This window comes from Sapajus apella, unplaced genomic scaffold (assembly GCF_009761245.1).
Source record: "Sapajus apella isolate SASKATOON/1434 unplaced genomic scaffold, GSC_monkey_1.0 scaffold43, whole genome shotgun sequence".
Lineage (NCBI taxonomy): Eukaryota > Metazoa > Chordata > Mammalia > Primates > Cebidae > Sapajus > Sapajus apella.
The window spans coordinates 14,820,783-14,835,857 of NW_022436983.1; the positions used below are offsets into that span (position 1 = coordinate 14,820,783).

The 15,075-nt window shown below is 39.3% G+C and overlaps 1 protein-coding gene and 1 pseudogene across 10 annotated transcripts in view; one reads left to right on the forward strand and one right to left on the reverse strand.

Annotated features, from left to right (window-relative positions):
* USP48 (ubiquitin specific peptidase 48) overlaps positions 1 to 15,075 on the reverse strand; it is a 101,189-nt gene that overhangs the window by 49,572 nt on the left and 36,542 nt on the right. For 7 of the 10 annotated variants that reach the window (XR_004275854.1, XM_032300697.1, XM_032300695.1 and 4 more), the window contains exons 9-11: positions 6,950 to 7,129; positions 2,674 to 2,802; positions 1,866 to 2,015 (exon numbers count right to left, since the gene is read on the reverse strand). Coding sequence is in view for 9 of the 10 variants with exons in the window: in XM_032300697.1 (XP_032156588.1) it covers positions 1,866 to 2,015; positions 2,674 to 2,802; positions 6,950 to 7,129 (459 nt within the window). In the remaining variant the exon portion in view is untranslated. The remainder of the gene's footprint in view (positions 1 to 1,865; positions 2,016 to 2,673; positions 2,803 to 6,949; positions 7,130 to 15,075) is intronic. The other 3 variants (XM_032300696.1, XM_032300701.1, XM_032300700.1) reach the window with 3 other exon arrangements.
* LOC116566712 lies at positions 10,861 to 10,916 on the forward strand (annotated as a pseudogene).

Sequence of the window (15,075 nt, forward strand, 5' to 3'; positions counted from 1 at the left end):
TCTCTGCCAAGAGCTTGCCTGAGAATACAAGCGGAGCACAAGTCTCATAGCTAAGGCAGATTTTACTTGTGGCAAAGTTTTTACGATACAGATGTTTCCGCACTAGAAAAAGACTCTAAGTAGGCCCCACTAATATAACCCTCGTATTTGTGATTCAGTAAACTACAAACATTGCCTTCCAAAGGCCATGGATATAATCAACTCCAAATGAGGAGCTGATTGTACACAGGGAAATGTACATTCTGGTTCAAAGTTCTTCCTAATTAAAAAAAAAAAAAAAAAAAAAAAAAAACGTAGATTTTGAACGTGACACACTTTCTTTGAAAAGTTATAAAGTCTAGAACAATTACAGCGTCAAAAACATTTGAAACATTTTACCTAGAGATAATTTAAGTATATATTTCATGGAAATAAAAAGGGCCAAAAGCACATTTCTAGTGAGGCTTAGATTTCAGGATAAGTGATCTTTCCTTAGATATGTTCACACACAAAAATAAGATTTAGAAAATGGGTAGCAAAAGATTTCTCTTGCCAGCACAAAACCATGCTCGTTAACTTTGGGATTCTACATAATTTTCTACAATATAAGTTTACTGCAAATGGAAAATAATTATATAGCTTATAACTGGTAAAAGTATAAATAACACAGAGAAATATTCTAAGAGCATATGCATATTCTAAGAACATAAGGTTCTTATATGCTGAATGAAAACACCCAAAGGAAGCACAGTGCTAACTTGATATATAACATCTTTGAACTCTGTAGTTCTAAAGAGTGGTTCAAATGAGTATTTCACTTTAGACCCAGTTAAGTCCCTTTCACTTGTCCAGTGGACACAGGAAACCATGAATAAAGTTTGGAAAATAGATTTCTAGATCCTGACACCTTTGAACAAAGACCTATAAATTTATAGATTTAAATCATGGGTTCATTTCCAGATCATTTCCAGTTAAAATAAGGTCAGGTTAATTGATAATGCCAACCCTTGGACAGAATTAAAGTAACAGATTACAAAGAAGGGTCAGAATCAAATTAAAATTCAGTTAAAATCTATTCTTATAGACTCAGTAATTTAGGTTTACATTTTAAGTTACACTAGTAATGGAAAATTAAGATATTAAAAAGACAAACCACAAATACAATTATGCTTAAGTATTTATTTTCTAAAGTAAGGACTAAATTGTCTCTCTTCCTTAAGTAGGAGTTAGGTTTGGGAATTCATGTCTTTGAAATGACAAAGATAACTTAATACAAATGGCAGATCAGCCTTTAAAAAGGCTTAATTTGGTTTCAATTTGAGATACCAGGTAAACCTGAATAAACATACACAGAAAAGGGATAAACTGGATTATGTAGGATAATTCTAAAAAATCAGGGGTCAGCAGAAAGCTTTTCTACTCTCAGCATAATATTTGATATTAAATTTCAACTTAATCTAATAGTATTTTTTAAAAAACTGTACTCATATAACAGAATGTCTGTTAATACTGTTAGGTCACAAAGTATCCAAAGAAACAGAATAGGCAAGTTGCTTTTTCCATAGTAATCCAATCGGATTTTTCTTAAACAAGTCAGTATCTCACAAAATATAAATATCTACAATACTCATGGATGCAGAGTGCTGACCTAAATGTTATAATTTATTAACAGCTTCCCGTTTTTAAAAGTACAAGGTAATGAAATAATATGGTATGCTACACATCAAGTTACTGCTGGTTTACAGAGTACTTTTAGAGTGTTTAAGCTGGCTTTAGTGGGTTATCAGAAAGAGTAAGTTTAAGCAAGTTTCTTCATATACATTTGTGAATATAAAAAAAACAAGGCACTTAATGGCAACAGTGCTGTCCCAGAATATCTTACAGACCAGCTCCAGCAGGTAACCTTTGGTACAGCTCCTTAACCTCTTCGTGTTTTGCTTTTCCTTTATCCACACTTTGCTTACGCATCTCAGCCATTTCAATACACCACTCCTCAAATTTGGAATTATCCCGATCTACCAGCTCTTGAAGAAAGGCTATTCAAACAGAAAGACAAAAAACAACTTTATCCTTGTATTCAAATATAGTGAATCATGCTAATCTCTAAATTACATCAAATACTGATTAAAACATTGGCAGAAATTCCAACTATGGTTTCCCTGTCTGATAGAAACCTCCCATCTGAAAGCAGGAATAAAACTGAAGACAGCCACTGGAATACTAAGTTGATTCCCCTCACCTAGCTCTCCATGACATCATCAGCCTCCCAGAAAAATCGAATGGCTCAAAATCACCACTTTAGAATAGATGACACCACGAAGCTCAGAAAACTGCTGAGTAAAATGACTAAGACTATCTTCGGGGCAGCAGCAATGCTACCTTTTTATTAGGAAGTCTAGAAAATCCATAAATAATTGGATAAAATTCACAAATACTCTATAAACTGAACAAAACAAAACCAACTTATACTTTAAACAGGTCTTGATTACCTTCCCATTTTTTCATAATTTCATTGCTTTATTTCAGATGTTCATTTCTTAAAAATAAATATGTGATTAATATTTACTTTCACCAACATTTATCATATGGAATCAATTTATCATAATAAATAAGAGCAATGTATTCGTTATCATTAATTTTTGAGTATGGCACTCTAAAACACCTGCCTGATATAATCCAGGAAAACTGCCTTACCTGGAACTTGAACAGTAGTGTTGGGCTTTTCTTGAGTTTGCAGTCTATAAACCAACATATACGCATTTCGAGAGCAGTGAGTTCCTTTGCCGCACTTGGGTTTACGTGTCTGAGACTTAGAAGGTTCTGCTGAGATAGAGAAATCAAAAGGTACCTTAACTTAAATGCATAGAGTTTGTTTATTCTTCAGTAGGGCTATAGAAAACAATTTCCAAAATATACACCCAAGACACATTAACATGAATCTAGAACATTCAAAGCCCATACAAATCTGACAGGCTCTTTAGCTTCTAGTATTTAAAAAAGTTTACTACGCCTATTGCCTGCCACATTCCATTTTCAAAAGATGAAAAGAAAATACATTTTTCTAGGGAACAAACCTGGAACAACAAAAAAATCACTCTTGCTATAAGTTGATTTTAATGTTAGGCTTAATTATAAAACTTAACTGAAGCAGGGCACAGGGGCTCTTGCTTGTCATCACAGCACTCTAGGAGGCCAGGATGGGCAGACGACTTGAGGCCAGGGGTTCCAGACCAGCCTGGCCAACATGGAGAAACCCTGTCTTTACTAGTAACACAAAAATTAGCTGGGTGTGGTGGTGCACACCTGTAGTCTACCTACTTGGGAGGCTGACGCAAGACACTTGATTGAACCAGGGCGGTGGAGGCTGCAGTGAGCCGAGATAGTGCCTCTGCACTCCAGCCTGGGTGACAGAGCGAGACTCTGTCTCGGAAAAGAAAAAAGGTAAATTAAAATAAGTTTTAAAATAAAAATAGGCCAGGCACGGTGGCTCACATCTGGACAGAATGGTGAAACCCTGTCTCTACTAAAAATACAAAAAGTAGCTGGGAATGGTGGCACATGCCTGTAATCCCAGTTACTCAGGAACCTGAGGCAGGAAACGCTTGAACCCTGGAGGCAGAGGTTGCAGTGTGCCACTGCACTCCTGCCTGGGGAAAAGAGTGAAATTCTGTCTCAAAAAAAACAAATAAATACATAAAAATAGAAACTGAGGCAATCACTGAAGGGAACATGGGACTTCAACTCTCCTGGAAATATTTTATTCTTTTTTTTTTTTTTTTTGAGGCAGAGTCTCCCTTTGTCACCAGGATGAAGTGCAATGGCACGATCTTGGCTCACTGCAACTTCTGCCTCCTGGGTTCAAGTGATTCTCCTGCCTCAGCCTCCTGAGTAGCTGCGATTACAGATCCCTGGTTAATTTTTGTAGTTTTAGTAGATATGAGCTTCTACCATGTTGTTCAGGCTGGTCTCGAACTCCTGACCTCAGATGATCGACCCCCCCAAAATGCTGGCATTACAGGCATGAGCCACCACACCCGGCCCATTTCATTGCACTTTTTGAAATCACGCTATTTAAGGCAGGGTGCGGTGACTCACACCTATAATCCCAGCACTTCGGTAGGCCAAGGCAGGAGGATGACCTAAAGTCAGGAGTTCAAGACCAGCCTGGCCAACATGGTGAATCCTTGTCCCTACTAAAAATACAAAACTTAGCTGGATGTGGTGACGCACACTTGTAATCCTAGCTACTGGGGAGGCTGAGGCAGGAGAATCACTTGAACCCAGGAGGCAGAGGTTACAGTGAGCAGAGATCATGCTATTATACTCCAGCCTGGCAGATAAGAGTGAAACTCCATCTTAAAAAAAAGAAAAGAAAATATGCTATTTTATTTCTTAGGGCAATTAAATTTAGATTTATTTTTATGATTTTTACTAAATTGAAGAACTTCTGTTTACTAAAATGATTACTGAGCTAATTTTTATTTTTCAAACTGTACATATACATTTTACGTATACTTTTATTTTATTAAAAAACAACATTAAAACAAATATTTGTACACCAAGCAATCATTAAAAATAAAAATATTTTCAGCTGGTCACGGTGGCTCATGCCTGGAATCCCAATTTTTTGGGAGACAGAGCCGGGCGGATCACGAGGTCAAGAGGTCAAGACCATTCTGGCCAACATGATAAAACTCCATCTCTACTAAAAATACAAACATTAACTGGGTATAGTGGTGTGTGCCTGTAATCCCAACTACTCAGGAGGCTGAGGCACGAGAATCACTTGAACCTAGGAAGCGGAAGTTGCAGTGAGCTGAGATCACATCATTGTATTCCAGCCTGGGTGACAGAGTGAGATTCAGTCTCAGAAAAAAAAAAAAAAAAGAATGAAATGCTAACAAGCAGAAACATTAGCCACCAATCTCTATGAAGTAAACAGCAGGTGGAAAACATGAAGTATTTCAGATGGCAACTATAGTAGATGAAAATGATTTTCCAATTGGGTTTCAGTGTTCCAGGTAACTTTCCAAGAGGTTATGAAGGCAGATCATTTGAGGTCAGGAATTTAAAACCAGCCTGACCAACATGATGAAATCCCATCTCTATTAAAAATACAAAAAATTAGCCAGGCATAGTGGCGTGCATCTGTAATCCTAGCTACTCAAAAGGCTGATGCAGGAGAATCACTGGAAGCCAGGAGGCAGAGGTTGCAGTGGGCCGAGATCATGCCACTGCACTAAAGCTTGACCAAAAGAGTGAGACTCTGTCTCAAAAAGAAAAAGAGAGGGGCCGGACGCAGTGGCTCATGCTTGTAATCCCAACACTTTGGGAGGCCAAGGCGGGCGGATCACCTGATGTCAGGAGTTTGAGACCAGCGTGACCAACATGGAGAAACCCCGTCTGTACTAAAAATACAAAAAATTAGCCAGGCATGGTGGTGCAGGCCTGTAATCCCAGTTACTTGGGAGGCTGAGGCAGGAGAATCGCTTGAACCTGGGAGGCGGTGGTTGCAGTGAGCCAAGATCACACCATTGCACTCCAGCTTTGGCAACAAGAATGAAACTCCGTCTCAAAAAAATAAAGAAAAGAAAAAAAGAGGTTATGGGCACTTCTAAGGAAATCCAGTTTTCAGATCCTCAATTCACCATTTTCTTTCCTAAAATGGATCTGCCTCAACAATGAAGTCCCATGATGGTTTCTACCTCTCTTTCACAAAGAAAGATATAATCTCAGTGACAGACGAGGGTCTTACCTATCACATTAAGATATATTTACCAAAAAAAAAAAAAAAAAATACATTTACAGTAAAAATTTTACTGTTTAATAAAATTTATAACATACCTTTATAAGTTTTATCAATTAAGTAGTAATATTCATAATTTTAAAAACACCACTCTATCCAGAAGTACTTTTTAACTATTTAGAGCTTTATAGTCACAAAAAACTTAGTATATTCCATAAGAATAAAATTCTGTAGAGTAAACATAATGAAAATACTGGTGCAGAAGGAAATGGAATTGTTAAAAATGCCTACTATAAAACAAGACCTTTTCGGGTATCCTTGAAAAGGATGGTGGTGGATATCCGATCTCTATGCTATTTAATGTTATCTGGACATTCTTATAAGAGTGATGTTACAAATTAAGTTTCAATATTTATAATCTGTCATAAATTACAGCATTTGGAGATACTTAAAATTTATGATGAAATTTGTTAGATTTTAAAATGTGCAAAGAAAAAATAGTTGTTCAAAGGCGTAGTGACACATGCCTGTAATCCCAGCTACTTGGGGGGCTGAGACACTAGAATCACTTAAACTCAGGACACAGAGGTTGCAGTGAGCCGAGATCTTGCCATTGCACTCCAGTGTGGGCAAGAAGGCAACAGGAGCAAAACTCTGCCTCAAAAAGAAAGAAAAACCATTAGCTGAGCATTGTGGCACAGGCCTATCATCCCAGCTACTCAGGAGGCTGAATCATGAGAACTGCTTGAACCCAGGAGGCAGAGGTTATAGTGAGCTGAGATTGTGTTACTGCACCCCAGCCTGGGTGACAGAGTTAAGACTCTTTCAAAAAACAAACAAATAAAATTTTGCCAGGTGTGGTGGTAAACATCTGTAGGCCCAGCTACTAGTAAGGCTGAGGTGGGAGGATCACGTGAGCCTAGGAGGTTGAGGCTGCAGTGAGCCGTGATTGCACCACTGCATTCCAGTCTGGGAAACAGAGTAAGATCCTGACTCGAAAAAGAATACAAAACAAAAAAACAATTATTGCTAATACAAGATGATTTTACATGTGTTTAAGAAATGCAAATATCTTAGCTTGGAAAGTAAAAAAAAAAAAAAAAAAATGCAAATTTCCTTGAAGGCCCACAACATAACAATCTTGAGCCAGAATAATGCTTCACAAATATTTCTAGTAAAATAAATTTATATTTTAAAAGGGCACTCACAACTTAAAGGTTTTACCTAGATCTTCCTCAATCCCTAGTTGCAATTTCTTCCCCTCCATCTTTTCTATGTCTTCATCATTAAACTTATACCATTCACCAGACTGTGGATCCTTCACGTGGGCGATGTAGTGGCCAGAATAAGCACTCACTCCTCTGTGTATGAGGACTGCACTGAGTTCATACACATAGGACCCACCTGGAGAGAAAGGGAGAAAGTAAAAGAAACACTGGATAACAGTATTTCTTATATCCTGAGCCACAATTGTAAAGATTACGAATCTTTATACATCTGGTATAACTAAAAACACATCACCTACAATTTTTAAAAATTAGTTTTACAAAATAATGTATAATTACACTCCCTTAACACTCTCTTAAACACACTCTCTTAAACAGCACACTGTATTAACCCTCCAAGCCCTCTGCAAAATACACAGATGAAAAACCACAGCCTCCTGGGCACTCGGGGAGTATATGCTACTCTACTACATGCTGTGCTCTTCAGCACAGACTAGAGAGGCCACACACTTACCAAGAAAGCTGTTCATACGCTCTGATGTGTTGCAAAAATTAAAACTTAATTGACAGTGAATGGACATTTACATTTTAAAATGAACTAAAATGTCTTAAAGTTTGAAAAACATCTTTCAAAGATCCTAAACTTAAAGCAATTAAAGAAATGTGTTAGAAAGTATCACTTCTACTATATGTTATTTACAGAACAAAAAGAATCATTGATAAATCCACATAACCACAACTAATACTAAAACCTACAGTTTTTTTCTAACAAATATCATCTTTTCACATCATTATTCTTCTAAAGATTATTTATAATGACTATATATAATTACCATAATGTACCTAACTACACCCATATTAATGAACATTTAAACTGGTAGCATTTCAGGGTCTTTATAAGCAATAATAATTAACTTTGCAGTACAAATCTTTGCACAGATCTTTGACTGCCCCCGTCCCCCCCTTCAGGGTCTTGCTCTGTCACCAGACTGGATTACAGTAGCACAGTCACCTGACTGAAGTACAGTAGTACAATCACAGCTCACTGCAACTTCAGCCTCCTAGGCTTAAGTGATCCTCCTACCTCAGCCTCTTGGAGTAGCTGGGATGAGAGGCACACATTTTAATTTTTTCAAATTAATTAATTTATTTTGAGATGGAGTTTTGCTCTTGTTCCCCAGGCTGGGCTCCACCTCCTGCATTCAAGCAATTCTAGTGCCTCAACCTCCCAAGTAGCTGGGGTTACAGGCACCCAGCACCACGCCCAGCTAATTTTTGTATTTTTAGTAGAGACAGGGTTTCACCATGTTGGCCAGGCTGGTCTCGAACTCCTGACCTCTCTCCCAAAGTGCTGGGATTATAGGCTTGAGCCACTGCACCTGACCATTTTTTTTTAAAAAGATGGAGTTTTGCTCTTGTTACTGAGGTTGAAGTACAGTGACAAGATCTCGGCTCATTACAACTTCCATCACCTGGGTTCAAGCAATTCTCCTGCCTCAGTCTCCCAAGCAGCTGGGATTACAGGCACCTGACACCACGCCCAGCTAATTTTTTGTATTTTTAGTAGAGGTGGGGTATCGCCATGTTGGCCTTGAACTCCAGAACTTCCAGGCTGGTCTTGAACTCCAGACTTCAGGCGATCCACCTGCCTTGGCCTCCCAAAGTGTTGGGATTACAGGCGTGAGCCACTGCGCCCAACATCCCCCCCTCCTTTGTTTTTTAATAGACTGGGTCTCACTGTGTTGCCCAAGCTAGAATTTGACTATTTCCTTAAAAATGCAAAGAGTAAGTCACAGCAGGGTATAGCCAATCACTCACTAGATAAATAATAAACATGCTGGACACAGTTTCAGGCGTGAAGGATACAGCAGTTGACTAAATGAACAAAGTCGCTACATTGTTGCAGCATAGTGGGGGAAACAGTGATGCAGATTAATACCTGGGCCAAAACCCACTGAATTCACCCCAGCTGAAAATACTGAAGATACTGGGTAAGATAAAAATGTTTTCAAATCTTTCTAAATGCACTAATTATCTGGCAAGAAAGAAAGAATTCTCAGAAGCCCAGTACCATGTGACGGCAATAAGCCATGTAGTAAGGACAACAGAGGTTCCCTCTGGGACCATTAGGGGAACACTATGATCAACTTGAACTCTGTTTTACCATATCTCAAGGGGCTTACAGGATCAGAGACAACAGCTAAGGTTCATAAAAGTTGAGGTGTCTAACAGGGGACTCCCACCAGGAAACTAAGGGTCTTTTTAAATTGACAAATAATATTTGTACATATTTATGGGTACAATGTAATGTTTGATATGTTTACATCATGGAATGATTAAATCAAGCTAATTAATATAACCTGGTTTGTTTGTTTTTGTTTTTTTGTTTTGTTTTGTTTTGAGGTGGAGTCTCGCTCTGTGGCCCTGGCTGGAGAGCAGTGGCATGATCTCAGCTCACTGCAACCTCTGCCTCCAGGATTCAAGCAATTCCCTGCCTCAGCCTTTCGAGTAGCTGAGATTACAGGCACCCACCACCATACCTGACTAATTTTTGTATTTTTAGTAGAGACAGGGTTTCACCATCTTGGCCAGACTGGTCTTGAACTCCTGACCTCACGATCCACCCGCCTCGGCCTCCCAAAGTGGTGAGATTAGTAGTGAGCCACTTCACCTGGCCAACGTAACTATTTTTTGTGGTAAGAACATTTAAAACCTGTTTTTTTAGCTATTTCAAAATGCTCAATGCATTATGAACTGTAGTCACCATGTTGTACATAACTCTCCAAAACACATTCATCCTGTTTAACTGAAGCTTTGTACTCTTTAAACATCATCTCCCCATTCCTCATTGCCTCTGCCACCCACCAACCCCATTCCCTAGATTCTGGTAACCACCATTTTCTTCTCTATTTTATTTTTTTTAATTGTCTTTCTTCTCTATCTGTATGTATTTGACTTTTTTAGATTCTATATATACTACAGATGAGATCATGCAGTACTTGTCTTTCTTAGCCTGGCTTGTTTCACTTAGCACAATGTCCTCCAGATTCATCCATGTGATCACGTATGACAGAATATCCTTCCCGCTTCCCATTTAAGGCTGAATAGCATTCCATTGTGTATATATACCACATTTTCTTTGAAACTAGAATTCATTGGTTTAGAAGATTATCAATGGTAAGAGAAAATTAGCTGCCTTATACTTACATTTTGGGACCTATGGATAAAAATGAAAAACAAAAAGCAAGACTCCATTACAACTTCATAAGAAGCTAGCCCTCAAAAAGATTTCTTTACCATGAATTCATACTACCTATGAAGTCAGAAAAACCTCAAGCCAAGAGTTTTGTTTGATGTGGTGCTAGGATGAGTAATTCAGTCCTAAGGAATGAATTCCATCAAAACACACACACACACACGTCATGCATGTAACACAAGTCACTCTAACTGCAAGGCAGCAAACAGCAACAAAAGCAAACTGATGGAGATTTTCACCTCGGTCAGTGGAAACAGCAAATACAGAAATAAAATTTTAAGTGTATTTAAAGAAATAAATGATGGAACTATAGATTATAGAAAATGAAAATCAAATGATGATGAACAAAATCAAACTCCTAGAAATGGAAATCATAGTCACCGACAGTCAAAACTCTATAAAAAAGTTAAACCTCAGATTAGGTTCATCTGAACAGAATACATAAAGTACAAGGTAGAGCTGAAGAAATTATGCAGAATACAGGGCAAAGCACTGAAGGGTTGGGCAACATGCAGCGTAGGGCAAGAAAATCTAACACATATCTAACTGGCATTCCAGAAGGAAAGGGAAAAGAGAAAAAACATTCAAAGGTAATAGTTAGAAAATTTTCAGATGCCCTAGGTAAGAAGAATAAATCAATTAAAAATCAAACCAAGTATTATAGCCCTTTTAGAATTTGTCTAGCAGGCTTTCCTACTAGAAAGCAGAAAATATTTTTTCTAAAAAAAATCTAAATTAAAAAACAAATCAAACCAAAATTGGTCCTAGTGACACTGCAAAATACCAAAACCAAAGAAAAGGTCTTAAAGTTAGACAAATAAAACAGGCCTCCTGTAGAAACAAGAATTAGACTGCAACCAACTTTTCAACAGCAACAATGGATGCCCAAGACAACAGAATGGTATCTTCTTCAATGATATCTTCAACGAGTGAAAGTAACCATCCATACTTAAGAGAAAATGAATTTTGCAAGGACAAAATAGACACTTTCAGATAATAATATGTGAAAAGAATCTTTCACCCACAAACCCTCACTAGAAGAATTTTATAGGCTCTAATTCAATATTTAAAAATTATTCCAGGGCCGGGCACGGTGGCTCATTCATGCTTGTAATCTCAGCACTTTCGGAGGCCGAAGCAGGCGGATCACAAAGTCAAGAGATCAAGACCATCCTGGCTAACACCATGAAAACTTGCCTCTACTAAAATACAAAAAATTAGTCGGGTGTGGTAGTACACTCCTGTGGTCCCAGCTACTTGGGAGGCTGAGGCAGGAGAATCACTTGGACCTGGGAGGCAGAGGTTGTGGTGAGTGAAGATCGTGCCACTGCACTCCAGCCTGGGCAATGGAGTGAGACTTTGTACCCAAAAAAAAATCCATATGGAAGGTCAAGAATGCAAAGAATTATCAACAAAAGAGGTGGGTAAACTAAATAGGATTCCCATGTAAGACAGCCTGTAGGTATCTTTTTTTAAAAAGGTGGAGCTAAAATACATATGAAAAACAGGCCAGGTATGGTGGTTCACAGGACTTAATCCTAGGACTTTGTGAGCCGAGGCAAGATGACGGCTTGAGGCCATGAGTTTGAAACCAACCTGGGCAACATAGAGAGACCCAGTCTACAAAAAACTTAAAAAATTAGCCAGGCATGATATTATACACCTGTGGTCCCAGCTACTTAGGAGACTGAAGTGGGAGGATAGCTTGAGTCTGGGAGGTCAAGGCTGCAGTAAGCTGTGATCGTGTCACACTGCACTCCAGCCTGGCTGACCTTCTTAAAATAACTTAGAACATCAATTGCTTAATGTTTTGAGATCACTGAGGGTAAAGACGTTAGAGAGTTAAGAATACACGTTGGCGGGGCGCAGTGGTTCATGCCTGTAATCCCAACACTCTGGGAGGCCGAGGTGGGCAGATCACCTGAAGTCAGGAGTTCCAGACTAGCCTGGCCAACATGTCGAAATCCAATCTCTACTAAAAAAACAAGAAATTAGTCGGGTATGGTAGCAGGCGCCTGTAATCCCAGCTGCTCAGGAAGCTGAGGCAGGAGAATCGCTTGAACTCAGGAGGCAGAGGTTGCAATGAGCCCAGATCGCGCCACTGCACTCTAGCCTGGGCAACAAGAGCAAATCTCCTTCTCAAAAAAATAAAATAAAATAAAATAAAAGAATATCTGTTATAACTTCTAGGTTAATTATTAGTATTAGGTGACCCAGGCTGTCTCTGCCCTGGGGGCATTTTCATACTCCACATTTTAGGGTTTACCTGGAATTACCCTCCACTGTTCTTTCTACTGCACTGCACTCCATCCATTACTTCATGTTAAAGGTGAACCAGAAAAAGACTATCTTCCTAACCTCAGGGAACCATAAAGAAAACTACTGGCCAGGCGCAGTGGCTCATGCCTGTAATCCCAGCACTTTGGGGGCCCAAGACAGGTAGATCGCCTGAGGTCAGGAGTTCTAGACCAGCCTAGCCAACATGGTGAAATTTTGTCTGTACTGCAAATACAAAAATTAGCCAAGTGCAGTGGCACATGCCTGTAAGCTCAGCTACTTGAGAGGCTGAGGTACGAGAATCGCTTGCACCCCGGAGGCAGAGGTTGTGGTGAGCCAAGATCGCACCACTGCACTCCAGCCTGAGTGACAGACTATGTCTCAAAAAAGAAAAAAAAAAACAAAAAACAAAAAAAAAAAAGAAAAGAAAAAGAAACCTCCTGAGTCCTGAACAGAGCAGTAAAATAAAAAGGGCGGGGGAAAGAATGTCATGGTCTTAGATTGGCCATAGCAGGTTCTTCCAAAGCCAGAGAAACTCAAGCTTTGAACTTTGTGATCATACCTAATTAGTAGAGACCCCAAATCCCTGACAGAAATAAACCTAAGGGCTTTGCGGAGAAGAGGGCGTATATCCCAGCCTTAGGGGAATCCCCATAAATAATTCTCTCTGTGCAGTAACCAGCATGCAGTCAAAAACAACCAGGAACAGAAGAAACAAACCAACACGGAAATAACCAGCTCAGACAGACAGATCAGCCTGAAAAATATTCCAACAGTGTCGGTCATGGATTATAAAAACTGGGTGTTTTTAATGTTTAAAGTGGTTAAAAAAATTTTTTTAATATTCTGGATGCCTTTAATACATTTATGAGCAAATATTGATGACAACAACATTTTAAATATATCAATAACTGAGAAAGGTGATATATATCTATTTGTGGCTCTACTGACCCTAATTGGTCAAAAGCACGTCATTTTGCAAGACATGAGAAAGGAGGAGGGGAAGAGAAAAGGAAAGAAGGCTGAAGGGGAACCAAAGCCCAGGATTTTCCAGAAATGCATGAGACTCCAGAGTACGAAGTCTGCAGTACACTGGTTTCCAGCAACCTCAGCGGGACCTAGTTCTCAGAAACACAAGCATGTCCAACGGATGAAACCTCAGCTGAAAACACAGAAGGTAGTAGTATCCAAAGACATTCCAAGTTCTGGGAGGAACAAAGTATGATACGGTTAACGATCACAGACTTAGCAGGGTCTGGAGGCATCACCAGTGGGGTTCTTCTCCCACTACCTTCGATAACCCAGGTGAAAAAGCAGGAGGAGCAGAGGAAGATTTAATTACGGGTTACGCTGTGGCTGGCAATATCCCAGTAGAAAAATGAGTAAACTATGTACAGGGATGCATGCTTATATAGTAAAATGCCAAAGAAGAAAAACAAGGAAAGAAGCGTTCAACATGAAAGTCAGATAAGTGGTTACATTTAAGGGGAGGAAGGAGGTTTTACCTGTGCAGCTGGGAGGGGTACAAAAAGGGGCTTCTGGGGAACCAGAAATGTTCTTCTTTCTTCATCTGGGGAGTGTTCATAATTCATAATTCACCAAGCCATGCATTTTTGCATCTTAAACTTTTAGGAATAAGATATATTTCAAAATTTAAAAATAAAAGAATAAATAGACTGAGATACATGAAACTTCAACTATGGAAAGACAAGGCAAGGTAAGGCACTGAGTAAGGGCTGATCGAGGGTGGAAGGCAAGATCACTGAAGGAGAGAAGTTGCTATTAGGTCAGCTGGACAGAGCATCCAAAGGAATCTTATTAGTATTCCCTGTATCATTAATGAAGACAATAATCTACAGGTATTAGCAGTAGCTGTAAATTTATTACCAATAGACAGCATTAAAAATGCTGACATCACATTACCATTCTTAGAGATAACCTGGACTTATACTCATCAATTCATTAAACTAATCAACTTTAAGGCCAGATGTGGTGGCTCAAGCCTGTAATCCCAGCACTTTGGGAGGCTGAGGTGGGCAGATACCTGAGGTTGGGAGTTCAAGACAAGCCTAGCCAATACGGTGAAACCCTGTCTATACTAAAAATACAAAAATTAGCTGGGTATGGTGATGAGTGCCTGTAAACAGTTACTCAGGAGGCTGATGCAGGGAGAATTGCTTGAACCCGGGAAGCGGAGGCTGCAGTGGGTAGAGATCGCACCACTGCACGCCAGCCTGGGTAACAGACCATGACTCTGTCTCAAAAATAAATAAATAAATAAACAAACAAATAAAAACTTCAGAGGCTGGGTGCTGTGGCTCACGCCTGTAATCCTAGTACTTTGGGAGGCCGAGGTGGGTGGATCACCTGAGGTCAGGAGTTCAAGACCAGCCTGGCCATCATGGTGAAACCCCATCTTTTAAAAAAAAACAAAAACAAAACTTCAGAATTAAGATAGTTTTCGACCGGGTGCAGTGGCTCACGTCTGTAATCCTAACACTTTGGGAGGCCAAGGCAGGTGGATCACATGAGGTCAGGAGTTCAAGACCAGCCTGATCAACATGGTGAAACCCCATCTCTACTGAAAATAC